Source organism: Bombina bombina, chromosome 9, assembly GCF_027579735.1.
Source record: "Bombina bombina isolate aBomBom1 chromosome 9, aBomBom1.pri, whole genome shotgun sequence".
In the NCBI taxonomy this organism is placed as follows: domain Eukaryota; kingdom Metazoa; phylum Chordata; class Amphibia; order Anura; family Bombinatoridae; genus Bombina; species Bombina bombina.
Genome location: NC_069507.1, coordinates 188,510,179 through 188,528,130, shown reverse-complemented (window position 1 = coordinate 188,528,130; position 17,952 = coordinate 188,510,179). Strand labels below are relative to the sequence as shown.

Genomic DNA, 17,952 nt, shown 5'->3' with positions numbered 1-17,952 from the left:
GGTCTCATGACTGCAGCATCGGACGCGATCCCCTTTCTTGTTTTTATATGCGGCCTCTACAGCTTTGCATGTTGCACCAATGGTGCAGTGATTATACTCAGATATCACAGTTAATATACTTAAATCCCAGCATTCAACACTCTCTGGCTTGGTGGTTAGACTATCACCTTATTGTTCAAGGGGCATCTTTTGTTCATCCTTCCTGGACTGTGATCATAACAGATGCAAGTCTTTCGGGTTGGAGAGCTGTCTGGGGGTCTCTGACAGCACAAGTGGTTTTGGAACCTCAGGAGGCGAGGTTACCAATCAATATTTTAGAACTCTGTGCTATTTTCAGAGCTCTTCAGGCTTGACCTCTATTGAAGAGACAACTTTATATTCAATTTCAAACAGATAATGTCACTACAGTAGCATATGTCAATCATCAAGGGGGGACTCGCAGTCCTTCAGCAATGAGAGAAGTATCTCTAATACTTTCTTGGGCAAAATCCAACTCTTGTCAATTCATATCCTAGGAGTAGACAATTTGGAAGCAGATTATCTGAGTCGTCAGACTTTACATCCGGGAGAGTGGTCTCTCCATCCAGATGTGTTTTTTCAATTGGTACAGATGTGGGGTCCTCCAGAAATAGATCTGATGGCCTCGCGTCTGAATAAGAAGCTTCCAAGATACCTTTCCAGGTCCAAGGATCCTCAGGCGTAGATGGTGGATGCTCTAGCAGTTCCTTGGTTTTACCAACCTGCTTAATTTTTTCCGCTTCTGGTTCTTCTTGCAAGGTGATCATCCAAGATCATAATGGAACAATCTTATGTGTTTCTGATAGCACCAGCTTGGCCTCTCAGGTTTTGGTATGCGGACCTTGTCAGGATGTCCAGTTGCCAGCCTTGGCCACTTCCTTTAAGGCCAGACCTTCTGTCTCAGGGGCCGTTTTTCCATCAGGATCTCTAAATTGATAGCATCGAGATTGAACGCTTAGTCATAGAGGTTTCTCTGACTCGGTTATTAGCACTATGATACAGGCTCATAAGAAATTATCCGGTTTGGAAAACCTATATTTCATGGTGTTCAAATCATGATTATTCTTGGCATTCTTTTAGAATTCCTAGGATTTTACAGTTTCTTCAGGATGGTTTGGATAAGGGTTTGTCTGCAAATACTTTGAAAGGACACATTTCTGCTTTTTCTGTTTTATTTCATAGAAAGATTGCTAAACTTCCTGACATTTACTGTTTTGTTCAGGCTTTTATTTGTATCAAACCTGTTATTAAATAAATGTTTCTCCTCCTTGGAGTCTCAATTTGGTTTTGAAGATTTTACAGCCTCCTTTTGAGCCTATGCATTCTCTAGACATTAAAATGCTTTCTTGGAAAGTGTTATTTCTTTTGGCTATCTCTTCTGCTAGAAGAATTTCTGAATCGTCTGCTCTCTCTTGTGAGTCTCCTTATCTGATTTTTGATCAAGATAAAGCTGTTTTGCAGACTTCATTTAAATTTTTGCCTAAGGTTGTGAATTCTAACAACATCAATAGGGACATTGTTCTTCTTTGTGTCCTAATCCTAAAAATACTCTTGAAAGGTTTTTACATTCTTTGGATGTGGTAAGAGCTTTGAAATATTATGTTGAAGCTACTAAAGATTTCAGAAAGACTTCTAGTCTATTTGCTATTTTTTCTGGCTCCAGGAAAGGTCAGAAAGCCTCTGCTATTTATCTGGCTTCTTGATTAAGACTTTTGATTCACGAAGCTTATTTGGCCTCAGAGAATTACAGCTCAATCTACTAGATCAGTTGCCACTTCTTGACCTCTTAAGAATGAAGCTTCAGTTGATCAGATTTGCAAAGCAGCAACTTGGTCTTCTTTGCATACTTTTACTAAATATTTCCATTTTGATGTATTTGCTTCTTCGGAAGCCGCCTTTGGTAGAAAAGTTCTTCAGGTAGTTGTCTCAGTTTGATTCTAATGCCTTTGATTTGAGTTTTTTTGAAAATTTTAAGAAAACAATTATTTTTTGGATTTAATTTCTCAGCGAAAATAGCTGTTTTTATTTTTATCCCTCCCTTTCTAGTGACTCGTGGATTTCCACATCTTGGTTATTATATCCTATATGTCACTAGCTCATGGACTCTTGCCACTTACATGAAAGAAAACATAATTCATGTAAGAACTTACCTGATAAATTCATTTATTTCATAGTGGCAAGAGTCCATGAGACCCACCCTATTTTGTTTTGGTTATGATTTTTTTGTATAAAGCACATTATTTTTTTCCAGTTCCTCTTTTTGTATGCTTCTTACTCCTTGTTTTACACCTCAGTACTTTGCTAAACTGAAGCATGAGTGAGGTGGGAGGTGTATTTATAGGCATTTTGAGGTTTGGGAAACTTTGCCCCCTCCTGGTAGGAATGTAAATCCCATACGTCACTAGCTCATGGACTCTTGCCACTATGAAATATATTAATTTATCGGGTAAGTTCTTACATAAATTATGTTATTTCAATGAAAAGAGGAATTAAAAACTTTTAAAAAAAATCAATAAAATGTAATACATTCTATAGAAATTGATCTACACTAGTCATCCAATGAAACCTTGTCATAGGAACACATTTAATATTCATTTATATCCCTAAATATAAGGCCACATTGATAAATATGTTTAAATGTAAAAATTGTTGCCAGAGAAATTCTATAGTAATCATTAAAAATTAATTTATATTTTTCACTACAGGCATTTTCTGCTTTCTATTTTGTAATGGACTATTTAAAACTGACCCAAGAGAAAGTCAGTCTTGAAGAAGTAAAAAATACAGTGGCCAAGCACTGTTCTAAGCCGTGGGATGAGGTGAGTAAACATACACTTACATAACAATGTTACATTCTGATAGGTCTGGATCAGTGTTCTCTCTAAGGACAGTTTTGTGTGCAGCCCAGCAGTGAATCAGTTAATAAGAGAACCATACCTTGCAATCTGCATTATGCAGTGTTTGCTAATTGCAGGGTGTGGTTACCTAATTAACTGTTTGACTGCTGGGCCGCGCACAAAACTGACCTTAGAGGGAACACTGGTCTGGATTATAGTGACCAATGTGCCTGAAATGTATTATTTCAATGGTGACTGACAATAATGTTATGTTTAAAGGACATCACAAATAGTAGTATGGGTTAAAAAACAATGTTACAACAATTCTACAAGAGGTAGATAATAATATGTTTCTAGAAATAAATTAAATATTCAGACTTTTTTTAATTAAAAGAAATAATTCACGGACGGGACATGTTGCATCTGCAAGGCTGCTGAGACAAAGGGCTCCATTTAAAAAGCAGCAAATGCTGCTATGGAGGCCCATCTTTCCGGCTCGCCTAAAACGGAAGTTAAGAAGCAGCGGTCACAAGACCGCTGCTCCTTAACTTGTCCACCACCTTTTAGGTGGCAGATTGAAGTCATCCTGATCCGATCGGGATGATTGACAACCCCTGCTAGCGGCCGATTGGATGCCAGTGAGCAGGGGCGCCATTGCACAAGCATTTCACCAGAAATGCTTGTGCAATGATAAATGCAGACTCATGTCCCCTTGACATTTAATAAATCTACCCCCATGTCCGTTCTAGCCAATGGGATTACTTTACCATAACAAAACAGGCATGTGAATATTTAATAATTCCATGCATTTACAGTTTCCAAATTGTATTGTTGTTTTTGCCTTTACTGAAAAATCATTGGTCCATTTACGTTAGTGGCAGGAACGCCCTCTTTCTATTGGCTAGAATAGACAGGTGAAATTATCCAAAATCTATTTCAAACATGGTCTGGCCTTAAAGGGAAATGGTCCTCTAATTTTTTTTCCATTATTCAGATAGAACATAAATTTTTAAACAACTTTCCAATTTGCTTCTCTTATAAGTTTTGCTTCATTCTCTTGGCACCTTTTGTTGAAGGATCAGCAATGCACTACTGGCAGCTAACTGAACACATTGTGCAGCCACCAATCAGCAGCTAGCTCTCAGTTTCCTAGCCTACCTAGGTATGCCTTTTTAACAAAGAATTCCAAGAGAACTAAGCAAATTAGATAATAGAAGTAAATTAGAAAGCTGTTTAAAACTGTACACTGTCTCTGAATCATGAAGAAAACATTTTGGGTTTCATGTCCCTTTAACAACGATACCCACCTGCACCATAATGAGCCTCTGTGCATATAGACCTATAAATAAACTTCATATTATTATAATAATTCTTCTTCTTTTTTCATACAAGATAAAAAATTCATCTAAAAAAACCAAGGAGAAGTACCTAAGTGAATATTGTTTTTCGGGGATCTACATCTTAACTCTTCTTGAACTTGGATATGGTTTTACCTCAGAAAACTGGAATACAATCAGTTTCTTAGGAAAGGTAAAAAGTAACAAAATTATTTTACTTAGAGGGTTCATGTCCTGATGCTTATTCATCTGTATTTTATATAACAGTGGGTAAATCCTTCGCTTTTTGTTTTAATTTTGTTGTTTCTCCAAAAAGAGTAGATAAAATCTTAAGGCAAAGAGCAAAATGTACAAATATAATACTTAAAGGGACAGTAAACACCTTGTAATTACAAGACATTTCTATTGTGTTGCTATAGAATAACATTTTAGCCAAGTGTAAGCATTTTAAAACAAATTGACATCATGTTTGCTGCAATACTTTTTCAATAGCCAAACTCAAACCACCAATTGCCTCATTTGGAGGAGCTGATCTGGGCTTTAGTTTGCAGACAATATGGTCTAGCCATGGCTATAATGTTAGTATACAGTGCACTGATTTGCAGTTGTTATCTGATAAAGCCAATTAGGGAAATATATGTAGCAGGGTTAGCCGTGAGAATCCAGCAGGGTTGATTTGACGTTTTGAGAATTAGAAAATCTACAATTTTCAAAACTAAATCAAAATGAGGACAAATAAATAATGAAAGGATAACTAAACATTTTATATACAGATTTCATGGTGTTTACTGTCCCTTTAAATGTACATTTAAAAAATATATTTGTTCTACACATAAGATGGCCTTTTATTATGAATTGTAGTGTTTAAATTGATATTTCTGTTCAACTTTCCGCCTTAGTTTTTATTGATGAGCCTTTCTGTCCTCTCCAAATCCAATTTTAAAGGAAGAGGAAACCACATAAATGTATTTCATGATTTGGATAGAACATACCATTTTAAACAACTTTCCAATTTACTTCTATTATCAAATATGCCTTATTCTCTTGTTATCCTTTGCTGAAGGAACAGCATTACATTACTGGCAGCTAGCTGAACACATCTAGTTAGCCAATCACAAGAGACAAATGAGTGCCGGCACCAATCAGCAGCTAGCTCCCACTAGTGTAGGATAGCTGCATATTATTTTTTAACAAGGTATAGCAAGAGAACGAAGCACATTTGAAAAAAGAAGTGAATTTAAACGTGTCTTACAATTCCATGCTCTATCTAAATCATGCATGTTTAATCTTGAGTTTCCTATCCCTTTAAATTTCATGGCATTTACTTGGCCTTCATAATGCTCTTGCTTCCCATTGGCTGCTTACTATTTTCTTTCTTTCTATATTTGTCTTGAAAAGCCTACAAAAACACCATAAATGCATAGGTATTTGTGTTTCTAACCAATATCAATGTAAGAAATTTGTTACTTGGACGAGATAACTAATTTATACAGATAAACTTTAAAGAAACTGGAATTACTTTTGTAAGAAAGTCCAAAAATAGCTCTAAAAAAGAATCAATGCCATATTTTTTTGCCTGTAATTTAACCCCTTCAGTACTGTGAATTTAAAAGAAAAACGCCCAAAATACCGGAGAATTTTTATCATTTTTGCTATCACTAAATTTAAACAGAAATAGAGCCTTGTTTATTTTCATTTACCTACAAAAACAATATATATATTTTTAAGTAAACAATCCAAGGCCCATTTTGGTATATTTCATGCTACCATTTCGCCTTTTTTCACAAACTTTCTCACTGAAGTTATTTACACACAGCTACTGCAGTCATAATTATTTTATTATTATTATCGGTTATTTGTAGAGCGCCAACAGATTCCGCAGCGCTATAAACAAATGTGGAGTACAACAAAACAATTATATGGATCACATGGATAGAGGGCCCTGCCAAGAGTCGCACTGTTGTAGTCAGCTCTTAAGAGGGTGATCTACAAACAGCTGGACTCTTAGGCTTACATGCTAAGGGGGTTCAGGGGATAGTGATGGAGGAGAGGAACTGGTATATACTAGTTTTTCAAGAAGCTTTGAGGCAAGAGGGAGGAGGGAAATAGGGCGGTAGTTGGATGGGGAGGTAGGATCAAGGGAAGGTTTTTAGTCATAAGACAAATGGTTGTAAAATGTTCTCTGTGGCCCCCTTTGTTCAGAAATAGCAATTTGTTTTTCACGATTAGAAGGTTGCTAATTGCAGCTGCACAACCACACTTCTGAAATTTCCAGCATTGAAGGGGTTAATTAGTTAGCTGGTAAGTGTAATATTATTGTAATGCAGGGAATACCTTACCACCTGACACTTCCCACCTCCCTCATTTCTCCCAAACAGCTCTCTAACCACTAGTGGCAGCCATCTTAGGTACTGGTAGTTGTCTGTCAGTACCCAGCTTAGAGTATTTTCTTATTTTATTTATTTTCTTAACATTTTTTGCTGTAGTGTAATGGTTCCCCCTCACCCACCCCACCTCCCTACAATCATTTTATAGCCTCCCATCTGATTTGACATTTGTTCTGTATTGTAGCGTCCCATCCCTCCCTATCCCTTCCAAACGTTATTTCTGTAGCTTAGGGACCAGCCCTCAATCTTCCTCCCACCCCTCCATACTCCACCCGGCCCCCTATCCTCCTTCCTACCCCCTCCCGCCCAGCCTTCCTGTTACTGTTTTGTTCAGTAACCATGTGATCTCTGTGATTCGCTATCACAGTGATCACGTGACCATCCGGGCACTGACTGACTCCGGACACACTGCCTCAGTTACGAGGCAGGTGAGGGAATGCGGGGAGCCCCTGTGAGCTGGAAAAAAGGTTTGGCAGAAGGGGTTAAGGATTGTTCTGATTTATTATTAATATGAAAAGGTTATGAAATTGATGGGCTAGGACCAGCAATGACTGCTGAATGCTTTAAACACCAGAAAAAGCAACCACATTAGCAGAGCTAACAGATTTGCACTCCTCAGGTAGCTCAGTCTTTGCGGTTATTATAATAATTTCTAATAGTACTTTGCAGTTTTTGGCAGTCTGTGCTAAGACATGGATTTAATCTAAGAAGAAATCAGATGATTTGTGCATTTTTAAAGTTAAAGGGATACGAAGTCAAAATTAAACTTTCACAGTTTACTTTTATTCTGAAATTCAAGTGATGGTAAATCCAAGCGTTTAACAAATACTAGGATTTACTATAACTAAAAATAAATTCTAGTTTCTGTCATCAATTATTAAAAAAAAACGTGCTAAACTCACTCTGCCTGTGCTGAAGTATATTGCTAAAATCAGCGCCTCCGGGCGCCCACGGCACAGCGCTCTTCTTCAATGAGGTGATGTTTCGACCTCTAAACCTATAGCCGTGCGTGTCAACGGACATCCTAGCATGGCTAGAGGTGGAAAGATCACCTTATTGTTAAAGGAGCGCTGTGCCGTGGGTGCCCAAAGGCGCTGATTTTAGAGATATACTTCATAAAATACGAAGAAAGCTCCTTTATGTGTTTCAAGCATTCAGGCAGCCCACGGCAGAAAGCTGTTTTGCTTGAGAGGTGACGTTTTCACCTCTTAGCCAATAGCCGTGCGGGAAATCCGGCGCCAAGCCAGATTTCCCGCACGGCTATTGGCTAAGAGGTGGAAACGTCACCTCTTAGCAAAACAGTGTTCTACCGTGGGCTGCCTGAGCAGCTCAGTGCCGCGAACGCTTGAAACAAATAAAGGAGCTTTCTACATAAAGTATTTTATACTTCATGAATTAAAGTCCCCTTTATTTGTTTTGCCTGTAGGGCCGAAACGTTGCATTGTTTGTATTTGTACTGATAAATTAAGTATTTTTTAAGTGGTGCTGTGGAAATTGTTGTATTTATTTGTTCCAATGGTCAATCCTAGCTTTTCACAAACACTAGGATTGGCTTTCACTTTAAGTATTGTTAGGTCTGTCTCCTAAGTTGTTATCAATAAAAACCTTATTTAAATACAGTTTTGGTTCAAATTATTTCTGCAAATCAGGACAAGTAGATTGTCACGAGGGACAAGTAGATTGTCACAAGGGACAAGTAGATTGGGCTCCCGCTTTAGTCCCTTGGACAAGTAGTTTTTTAAGAATTTCCACACCCCTGCTATTTATAACTGTCTCAAATTGGCCACAGCAGAGAAGGTAACCTAAGTTACAACATGGCAGTTCCAATTGTTTTATAGACACTAAAACTTTACACTTATTTTGTCAATATTTAAACAGCTAATGTAACTTTAAAAAATACATCTTTATGTTATTCTCAAACTAATCTGTTCTTTGAATGCACCTTTCTATCTAGCATTTATTTAGTATTTTATGTCCCTTTAAGATTATTTTTTTTCTCAATCTTTTTATTCTTTAGGTCAGCGGCAGTGATGCTGGATGGACTCTTGGGTTTATGCTAAACCTCACAAATTTGATCCCAGCAGAGTTGCCCCCTTCTCCTCCATTGTCTCAAAGTACATATATTGGAATCATGGTGTTCCTGTCTCTTTTATTATTCTTCATCCTTTTGACTTGCTGGGTGTGTTTCCGAAAACCAAGATGTCTACAGAAAGGCGTCATTTAGAAATGCAATAGGTAACGAAAGTTCACTTAGGATGGATAGGAGAGTTATACGGTGACTCTCGCACCGCAAATTACATCTCCACCATGGAGAACTTGTAAAACTTTGTATGAAGGTTCTTGAACTTAACAAGGAAACAAGCAATCCTAGGAATTTTGAAGACAATTTGCTATACATGGAACTGAACGTATGTTCTAGAACGGGTCCTTTTATCAACCAGATTTGTGAAAAGTTTTAACAATGTCGTCTTTAGATGAATATTATTGAAGATGTGAACAGGTGATTTAAAAACAATGAACGTACCAATGGGACTTTAAAAACTGATCTCAGGTTATATCATACAGTTAATGCTATTATTGTATTTTTATAAATCATAATCATTTATAATAGGTTTCGATTTTTTTTTGTCATTGTCAAAAAAGCCATACTACATTGGTGTACACGGTATCTGATCATGTTAAAAAAAAATAGACTCCCGCTTTCACTGTGGTGCATGTACTTGAACCGACCAGACACTGTGTCCTTGCTTTATGTAATGTATGATAAATCTCCTTTATTTTTGGTTACAGGACTTGTTCATCTGTTGAATGAAATGAGGTTGACCTCTAGTTGTTGCCTTTTATTCAACATACAAAAATCATTTGCATTATAATTCTTAAAGGGACATGAAACACAAGTTTTTTTTCTTTCATGATTCAGATAGAGCATGTGATTTTAAACAACTTTTCAATTTACTTCTATTATATAATTGTGTTTTTTTAATTATATCGATGGAATTTTAAATTATACTAAATATAATTCTAATTTACTACTACATCTAATTCTATGGTAAAAACCACTACACCAATACAAGTAAATTGTTAAATACTAACAGGTCCGTCCATAATTTTTGCAAAGAGTTGTAAAAGGAACCAATACATATGTTACAATAAGTTAAATATATTTACATATATATATATATATATATATATATATATATATATATATATATATATATATATATATATATATATATATATATATTCTACAGCAAAACAGTGCAAATAATGACTACAGGACAACTCTACCACAATCCCAATTTGTGCAACACTACTAAAATAATCACAGAATTTTATCCCAGGAATACTTAGCCAAATTCTTTAATGTGTGCTTTCTTGCATTGTCCAATATCAGCCATTTTCATCAGGAGATGGAAGAGAGAAACTAGGTGTTCCAGTTTTTATGCCCCAATTCAATAGGGAGTGGCTTATCATATGCCAGTCAAAGGCTATATGGGAGTATCTTTGCCAAGAGACAAAGGTGTATCTGGGGGAGGGGTTTTAATAACAGCTAGGTGAATATTCCAGTGATAAAATGTCACCACAATAATTTGTTTTGTTCTCCTGGTATCTTTTGTTTAAAAAAAAATCTACTTAGGTAGGCTCGGGAGCTGCTGATTGGTGGCTGCATATATATGCCTCATGCCATTGGCTCACCTAATGCATTCAGCTAGCTCCCTGTAGTTAGCTAATAGATGTACAATTGAAAGTTCTTTAAAACTGTATTTTTTGTCTGACTCATGAAAGAAAACATTCTCTATAGTATCTCACAGTGTGCTATACTGGAAATATTTTGGCCTGGGGCATATCAGCTGCAATTAACCTTTTATGGAGTTTTGTCTGCAATGATTCAGACTTCATTGATTCTTTCTTTAGAGCAGTATGAGATTTTACAAGGCTGGAGACCAGTCTTTCTGAATGCCCCATGTAGCATTTCATCAGCCGTGGAAGGAACATTTAGAATATTTGTTTGTAAGACAACAAACTTTAAGCATTTTATAGAGAATTAAAAATTATTGCTCAACTTCATGTGTTCAAAGTTTTTGGAATGTTTCAGAATAGCAAAATGAAAGCGCTAAATTAGTGGCAACTTAGTAAATCCTTACAGCATCTCATGGGGTGCCAACCTGCATGCTAGGGTGACTTATTATAGATATTTTAGTGTTTGCCATACATGCGCACATGCACCGCACACTCACACTGGAAGCCTATTTCATATGTTGTAAATCAAGGAGTTTGAGGGAAATAAAAAGGACATAAAAGTGAGTTTATTTTTATATATGCATAATATATATATAGAAGACATTATGCTCTGGATACAAAATAAATGTTTTAAAATAGTTTAAATCTATTGTTTTATTTGCATAGTTTGAATAGTTACAGGGGGCTTAAATGTTGAAAAACTCCTTGAATAAGTTTATCTTAAAGGGACATAATACTCCATATGTTAAATCACTTGAAAGTGATGCAGCAAAAAGGCAGAAAGCTAACAAGAAACCATCACATGATCATATTTATGTAAACAAGGAAGATATTTTACCTCAACATTTCTTCAGCTTTCCTGAGTAGATGCTTAAAGGGACACTCAATCAAATTTAAACTTTCATTATTCAAATAGAACATGCCATTTTAAACAACTTTTAAATTTACTTCCATTAACTAAAAGTGCACAGTCTTTTTATATTTAAACTTTTTGAGTCACCAGCTCCTACTGAGCATGTGCAAGAATAAGTGTGTATGCATTTGGAAATGGCTGATGGCTGTCACATGGTACGTGTATGCATTTGTGATTGGCTGATGGCTGTCACATGGTACAGGGGGAGTGGAAAAAGACATAACTTTTAAAATTGTCAGAAAAAAAATCTACTACTCATTTGAAGTTCAGACTAAGTGCTATTGCATTGTCTGTTATCTTGCATTTGTTGATTATGCAAATCTACTGTGTTGACTGGTCCTTTAATGAACAGATATGCTTCGGATACTCCTGTTACTGCCATCTCCATGGTGAACAGCCAATCAGCAGTGCTGTGTTCACACTTTGGTTTAGAAGTCACAGACCTAACATCCTAATTGGATGCTTAAAGTCCCTTTTACTATGTGATGTGGCTACTTAGGAACTTTTGAGGTAAAACATTTTTCTTTTTTTACATAGAGATGTCCATGTGATATTTTCTAGTTAGCTTTTTACACTTATGTTGCATCACTTTCAAGTGATTCAGCTTTTGAGTAACATGTCTGCTTTGCTGTGGCCTGATATAAAAGTGCTCCAATTCAAATAATTACTGTGTACCGCCATGTTGAAAGGCCTCATGTTGGAATACAGGATCCAATCTAGCCTCCTAGGGGGGCAGTAATAATACCACAAAAAAATGAAAATACACTGTTATGTTTTGTATAAGTGAATGTTTTATGGGGAATTTAGTTTGTCTTTTGTCTACCACTTCTCTAAATGAGAGATAAATGTGTTTTTTTACAATTAGTTGTTTTTTGATGTATGTTATACAAAAGCATAAAAATCTGAGCAAAGAATAGTATCCCTTTATAGCATAACTAATGAGGCTTCCTGTCTCCCTATCTTTAGTCCAGTCGATCTACAGTTCCAGCATCTATAAAATAGACACATACTGTTACATAATACTTGGGTTTGGAACAGCTTCAGACATTACTATTAAATGGACAATATACACAAATTTACATTTAACTACATGTAATAGACAAAATTATAAAGAATATTATGCACAGATACTGATATAAAAATTTAGTATAAAACCTTTTAAAAACGTACTTAGAAGCTCCCAATTTAGCACTGTTGATGATTTTAGGCTAGGACGCCCACTGAAAGGGGCTGAGAGCAGAACCTTACCCTGCATATGAAAAGACCCATTATACAAACAGAAGCAGTCTGACATCTGTATACATCAGTATACATCTAAAACTTTGGGGCTTGGTTAGGAGTCTAAAAATCAGCACAATGTTATTTAAAAATGAGCAAAACTATACATTTTTACAAAAACACACCCAGATGGGCTATATAAATGTATAATCTACAAAACATGCATGCAAATAAAAATATAGTGTAAAATTTTCATTTAATGCCAGAAATCTATATACACAGTAGGCCAGCCATCTTGTATCCTCAGAGCAGCGTACAGTAATATCCCTTACAGGATAATCATGCTGTTCCTTTTCCTTTCTACCTGCTTGGTGTTGATAACTAGATATCCAGAAATAAGATCATGTTTCTGTAACAAACGAACAACAAACACAAGAAGAGAAAAGAAGGTTGGGACAATTTCCCCTGTACAGTTCTTCAGAAATCTAGCAACCTCTACCAAGCAGAGAGCTGCACAGACAAAGGCATTTTGGATGAATCATTTGTTCCAAATTGGTTTGTCTGGGATTCATTATTGCCCCAATTTGGTTTGGTTGAATTTCCTTTGTTAAAGGACCAGTCAACACAGTAGATTTACATAATCAACAAATGCAATATAACAAGACAATGCAATAGCACTTAGTCTGAACTTCAAATGAATAGTAGAATTTTTTTTTCTGACAATTTTAAAAGTTATGTCTATTTTCATTCCCCCTGTACCATGTGACAGTCATCAGCCAATCACAAATGCGTTCACGTACCATGTGACAGCCATCAGCCAATAACAAATGCATACACGCTTATGCTGTGAATTCTTGCACATGCTCAGTAGGAGCTGGTAACTCAAAAAGTTTAAATAGAAAAAGACTGTGCACATTTGGTTAATGGAAGTAAATTGGAAAGTTGTTTAAAATTGCATGCTCTATCTGAATAATGAAAGTTTAATTTTGACTTGAGTGTCCCTTTAAGGAAATGATTTGTTCAACCTAATATTGCAGAATTTTTTTTAAAAAAAGTTTCTGTTTTATGTTATAAATAATGTAATAAGTTGAACATGTTTTTTAAATTATCGCAATCCTTTTCTGATTAACTCTTAGGCACAAAAATCATTTTTAAGAGATTATAAGTAAAATGTGTTTAGATTTCTTTCCAATTGTAGTTTTTTTTTTTTTTTTCAGAAACCTTCCAGTTTCATGTTAAAAAATGGAAATCACTAATATAGGGTTCTATTACAATCCTTGAGACAAGCTTATCAAATGATTTATCTTAAAAAAAAAAATCACTATAGACTTTAAAGAGACATGAAAACACATATATTTTTCTTTTATGATTCAAATAAAGGGGTAGATTTAACAAGCAGCGGATGACCGCTTAAGACCGCTGCTCCTTAACTAGTTTGCCACCTCTGAGGTGGGGGACAGCAATCATCCCGATCAGATACGATCAGGATGATTGACACCCCCTGCTAGCAACTAATGGGCCGCAAATCTGCATGGGGTGGCATTGCACAAGCATTTCACTAGAAATGCTTGTGCAATGTTAAATGCCGACAGCGTATACTGTCTGCATTTAGCGATGTCGGGCCTTCATCAAAATAAATAGGCCCCAAAGAATATATTTTTAAACAACTTTCCAATTTACTTCTATTATCAATTTTGCATAATTTTCTTGATATCATTAAATTGAAAAAGCAGCAATGCACTACTGGGAGCTAGCTCAGCAAATGATACAAAGAGAACAAAGCAAATTAGATAACAGAAGTAAATTGGAAAGTTTTTAAACTAGCTTTGGGTTTTGGGTCCCTTTAATAGGGAATCCTGTATATAAATTATTTTAAAGCTTTTCTAGAGGACTGTAATCGACCCCACTGTATCTGGCTATCCCTTACATTACAGTTGTTTGTATTAATCCCTTTGCACAGTGTGTATAATGATGACAATAACTATTTAAACATGTGAAAACTTTTTGCATTATAACTGCAGGCTGCTATAAAAAAACAAATGAATAAGAGGTCGTTCATAATCATTTAGAAAGATGAATCCAATGATTTGTAGCTATAAAGCATCATTAAAGTCTAAGGGGATTTCTCTTAGAGAAATCATTTATATGATTTTATAAAGTATTGTGATGAAGGTTTGTTGATTTATGCGTTTATTCGATAGAATCACAATTCGGTATTTATTCAAAATGATTGAACAAAAAAAACATTACAATCTTAAAGGGACAGTCAACACCAAAATAGTTATTGTTTAAAAAATATAGATAACACATTTGCTACCCATTCCCCAGCTTTGCACAACCAACATTGTTATTTAATATACTTTATAACATTTAAGTGACCAGAGACAGCCACTTATCACATGCTTTTTTAATTGTTTTTTCACAACAGGAGACTGCTAGTTCATGTTGATCATATAGATAGCATTGTGCTCACGCCTGTGGAGTTGTGCATGAGACTGCACTAACTGGATAAAATGCAAGTCAACAGATCATAAATAACCATGTGATTGGGGAACTGTCATAAGAGGCTTAGATACAAGGTAATCACAGTGGTTAACGTATATTAATATAACGATGTTGGTTATGCAAAACTGGGGAATTGGTAATAAAGGGATTATCTATGTTTTTAAACAATAACAATTTTGGAGTTGACTGTCCCTTTAACAAAACAAATGCATATCTCTATTGCCAGGTTTACCTCCCAGCAAGGAGCTTCTCAAACATTGCGGATCATGTTCCTTTTGGGGTACAGATAATTTTTTTCAGGACACTGGAATTTGCAAAAAATATTTATATTTAATCCAAATATTTATTTAGTTTTGTGCACATTTAAAGTTACTAGATTTTACTAGGGCCTATTTCTTAAACTTTGTGAAAGATTTTAAGTTATCTTTTTTTTACCCTCTTGATCCAGGGACAGCATTTAGAACATTTGAGAAAAATTGTATTTTGTACCAAGTGGCATATGTTTCACTTTTAACTCCACACGTGATTATGTCATCATGAGACACGTCCTCAGCCAGTTCTTCATTTCCTACCATTTCTTATGCCCTTTAGATCCCCTTCCTCTAATACCAGTTGACATACTATAGTGTCTTACTACAGGGACCAGTAGACAAACTATAGCAAATGGCTGCTGAAAAACTCTTGTTAATTCAGCATTTCCTAGCCACAAATACATAATTACAAAATAATCTATTTTTCTTCTTGAATATAAATAAATGTATTGACAAGACTTTGTCATTGCTCACTCTGACTCTTGCCTCTAATAAATGTTTTATCCATATTGGTCAGAGATAGGGTGACCATATTGCCGCTTTAAAAATGGACACATATGAAAAATACATATGTCAGGGTTCTTATACAAAACATTTCTTAAAACAGCCCTGACATATGTATTTTTCCTATGTGTCACTTTTTAAAGCGGCAATATGCTTACCCTAGTCAGAGATATTCAGTCTATGATCTAGAGGTCACAGCCTTCAGGTACAATTTACGTGGCCCCACTTCTCATGCTACTCCCTACCTCTCTCCAAATGCAACACAAAATGCCCTTCTCTTCCCTCGGAGAATCCAGTGTTTATAGAGTATGTATGTGTTTCTGTGTCACTTTTTTTACTAAAACATTGCTTATTTGAACTTTACTTGACAGTAAATGTGCTGGTTTTGTTTAAAGGGACATTAAACTCAAAAATGTTCTTTAAGAATTCAGAAAGAGCATGCAGTTTTTAAATATGATCCAATTTGCTTAGATTATCAAATTTAAGGCAGCAGCTTCCTACTGAGCATGTGCAGGAGTTCACAGTGTATATGTATATGAATCCAAGATTCGCTGATGTCGGTCACATGATACAAGGGGCATCAAAAGGGATTTTTTTATTTTTTTTTCATTTATTGCTCATTTAAAATTCAGAGTAACAGTTATTGCATTGTATTATTTAATATGCATTTCCTGATTATACAATTCCTCTGTATATAATAGTCTTTTTAACAGAATTTCCAAAATGTGTTCAGCAGCCCTGCAAATTAAACAAAACAAAAAATTGGACAGTAGGGATATCTGCTGTATTTACTGTCTGTGTGTAGCTATATTTGTTCTTTTTTTTAAAGCAAGTCAGCAACCATGGAGGAGTTTTAATAATTGCTTTTATTCCACCAACTTTGAAGAGTGGACCTGTAATTACACATGCCAGAAATTCTAGTACAGCTGTGATCACCAAAGATAACTACCAGAACAAGGAAAACTACTAGAGTGAGCAATATTTAACTCCTGCAATGCCAGAGATTAATGTTATGCAAAGTGTTGCAATCGGATCTTGCCGCCTTAGTCCCAGGAATTAATGTTTAGATAATGCCATATCTGGGTTTATACAGCACAATTCTCAGTTTTGGAAGCCTGGGTACTTTATTTTATACTTACTGCACATCATGCATTGCTATGATTAAGGGCTGAAACGAATCGCTACACCAGTAGTCAAATGGAAATACAAAAACACTGTTATTAAGAACACCCACTGCTTTTCTGATTGCATATCTGTTCATCAGGCATTGTTTTTTTACAGGGATTACATTCCTTCTTAATATATGTAATCAATTTAGCTACGTTTCTACAATCTTCAGTTTGTAAATGAATAAATTAACCATCTATGTGTGCCTGTATGCAAAAATGCAAAATAAAATAAGGACAATATTGTTTGTTAGCAGTTATCCTTATTTTACTGCTACACTATAGAAGGTGTGTGCAGTAAATGCTTATAACATTGTATTGTTACACTAGATAAAGCGTGTGCAGTAAATACATATAGCATTGTATTGTTACACTAGATAAAGCGTGTGCAGTAAATACATATAACATTGTATTGTTACAGTAGATAAAGTGTGTGCAGTAAATACATATAACATTGTATTGTTACACTAGATAAAGTGTGTGCAGTAAATACATATAGCATTGTATTGTTACACTAGATAAAGCGTGTGCAGTAAATACATATAGCATTGTATTGTTACACTAGATAAAGCGTGTGCAGTAAATACATATAACATTGTATTGTTACAGTAGATAAAGTGTGTGCAGTAAATACATATAACATTGTATTGTTACACTAGATAAAGTGTGTGCAGTAAATACATATAACATTGTATTGTTACAGTAGATAAAGCGTGTGCAGTAAATACATATAACATTGTATTGTTACACTAGATAAAGTGTGTGCAGTAAATACATATAACATTGTATTGTTACACTAGATAAAGCGTGTGCAGTAAATACATATAACATTGTATTGTTACAGTAGATAAAGTGTGTGCAGTAAATACATATAACATTGTATTGTTACACTAGATAAAGCGTGTGCAGTAAATACATATAACATTGTATTGTTACAGTAGATAAAGTGTGTGCAGTAAATATATATAACATTGTATTGTTACACTAGATAAAGTGTGTGCAGTAAATACATATA

At 35.3% G+C, this 17,952-nt stretch overlaps 1 protein-coding gene across 1 annotated transcript in view; it reads left to right on the top strand.

The window, feature by feature from the left end:
• The window catches only part of ENTPD1 (ectonucleoside triphosphate diphosphohydrolase 1), a 155,196-nt gene extending 144,231 nt beyond the window's left edge, over positions 1-10,965 (top strand). Inside the window, exons 8-10 of the mRNA XM_053692528.1 lie at positions 2,724-2,837; positions 4,248-4,385; positions 8,597-10,965. Of these exons, the coding sequence (XP_053548503.1) occupies positions 2,724-2,837; positions 4,248-4,385; positions 8,597-8,803 (459 nt within the window). The 3' untranslated portion in view covers positions 8,804-10,965. The remainder of the gene's footprint in view (positions 1-2,723; positions 2,838-4,247; positions 4,386-8,596) is intronic.
• The last annotated feature ends 6,987 nt before the right edge of the window (positions 10,966-17,952 follow it).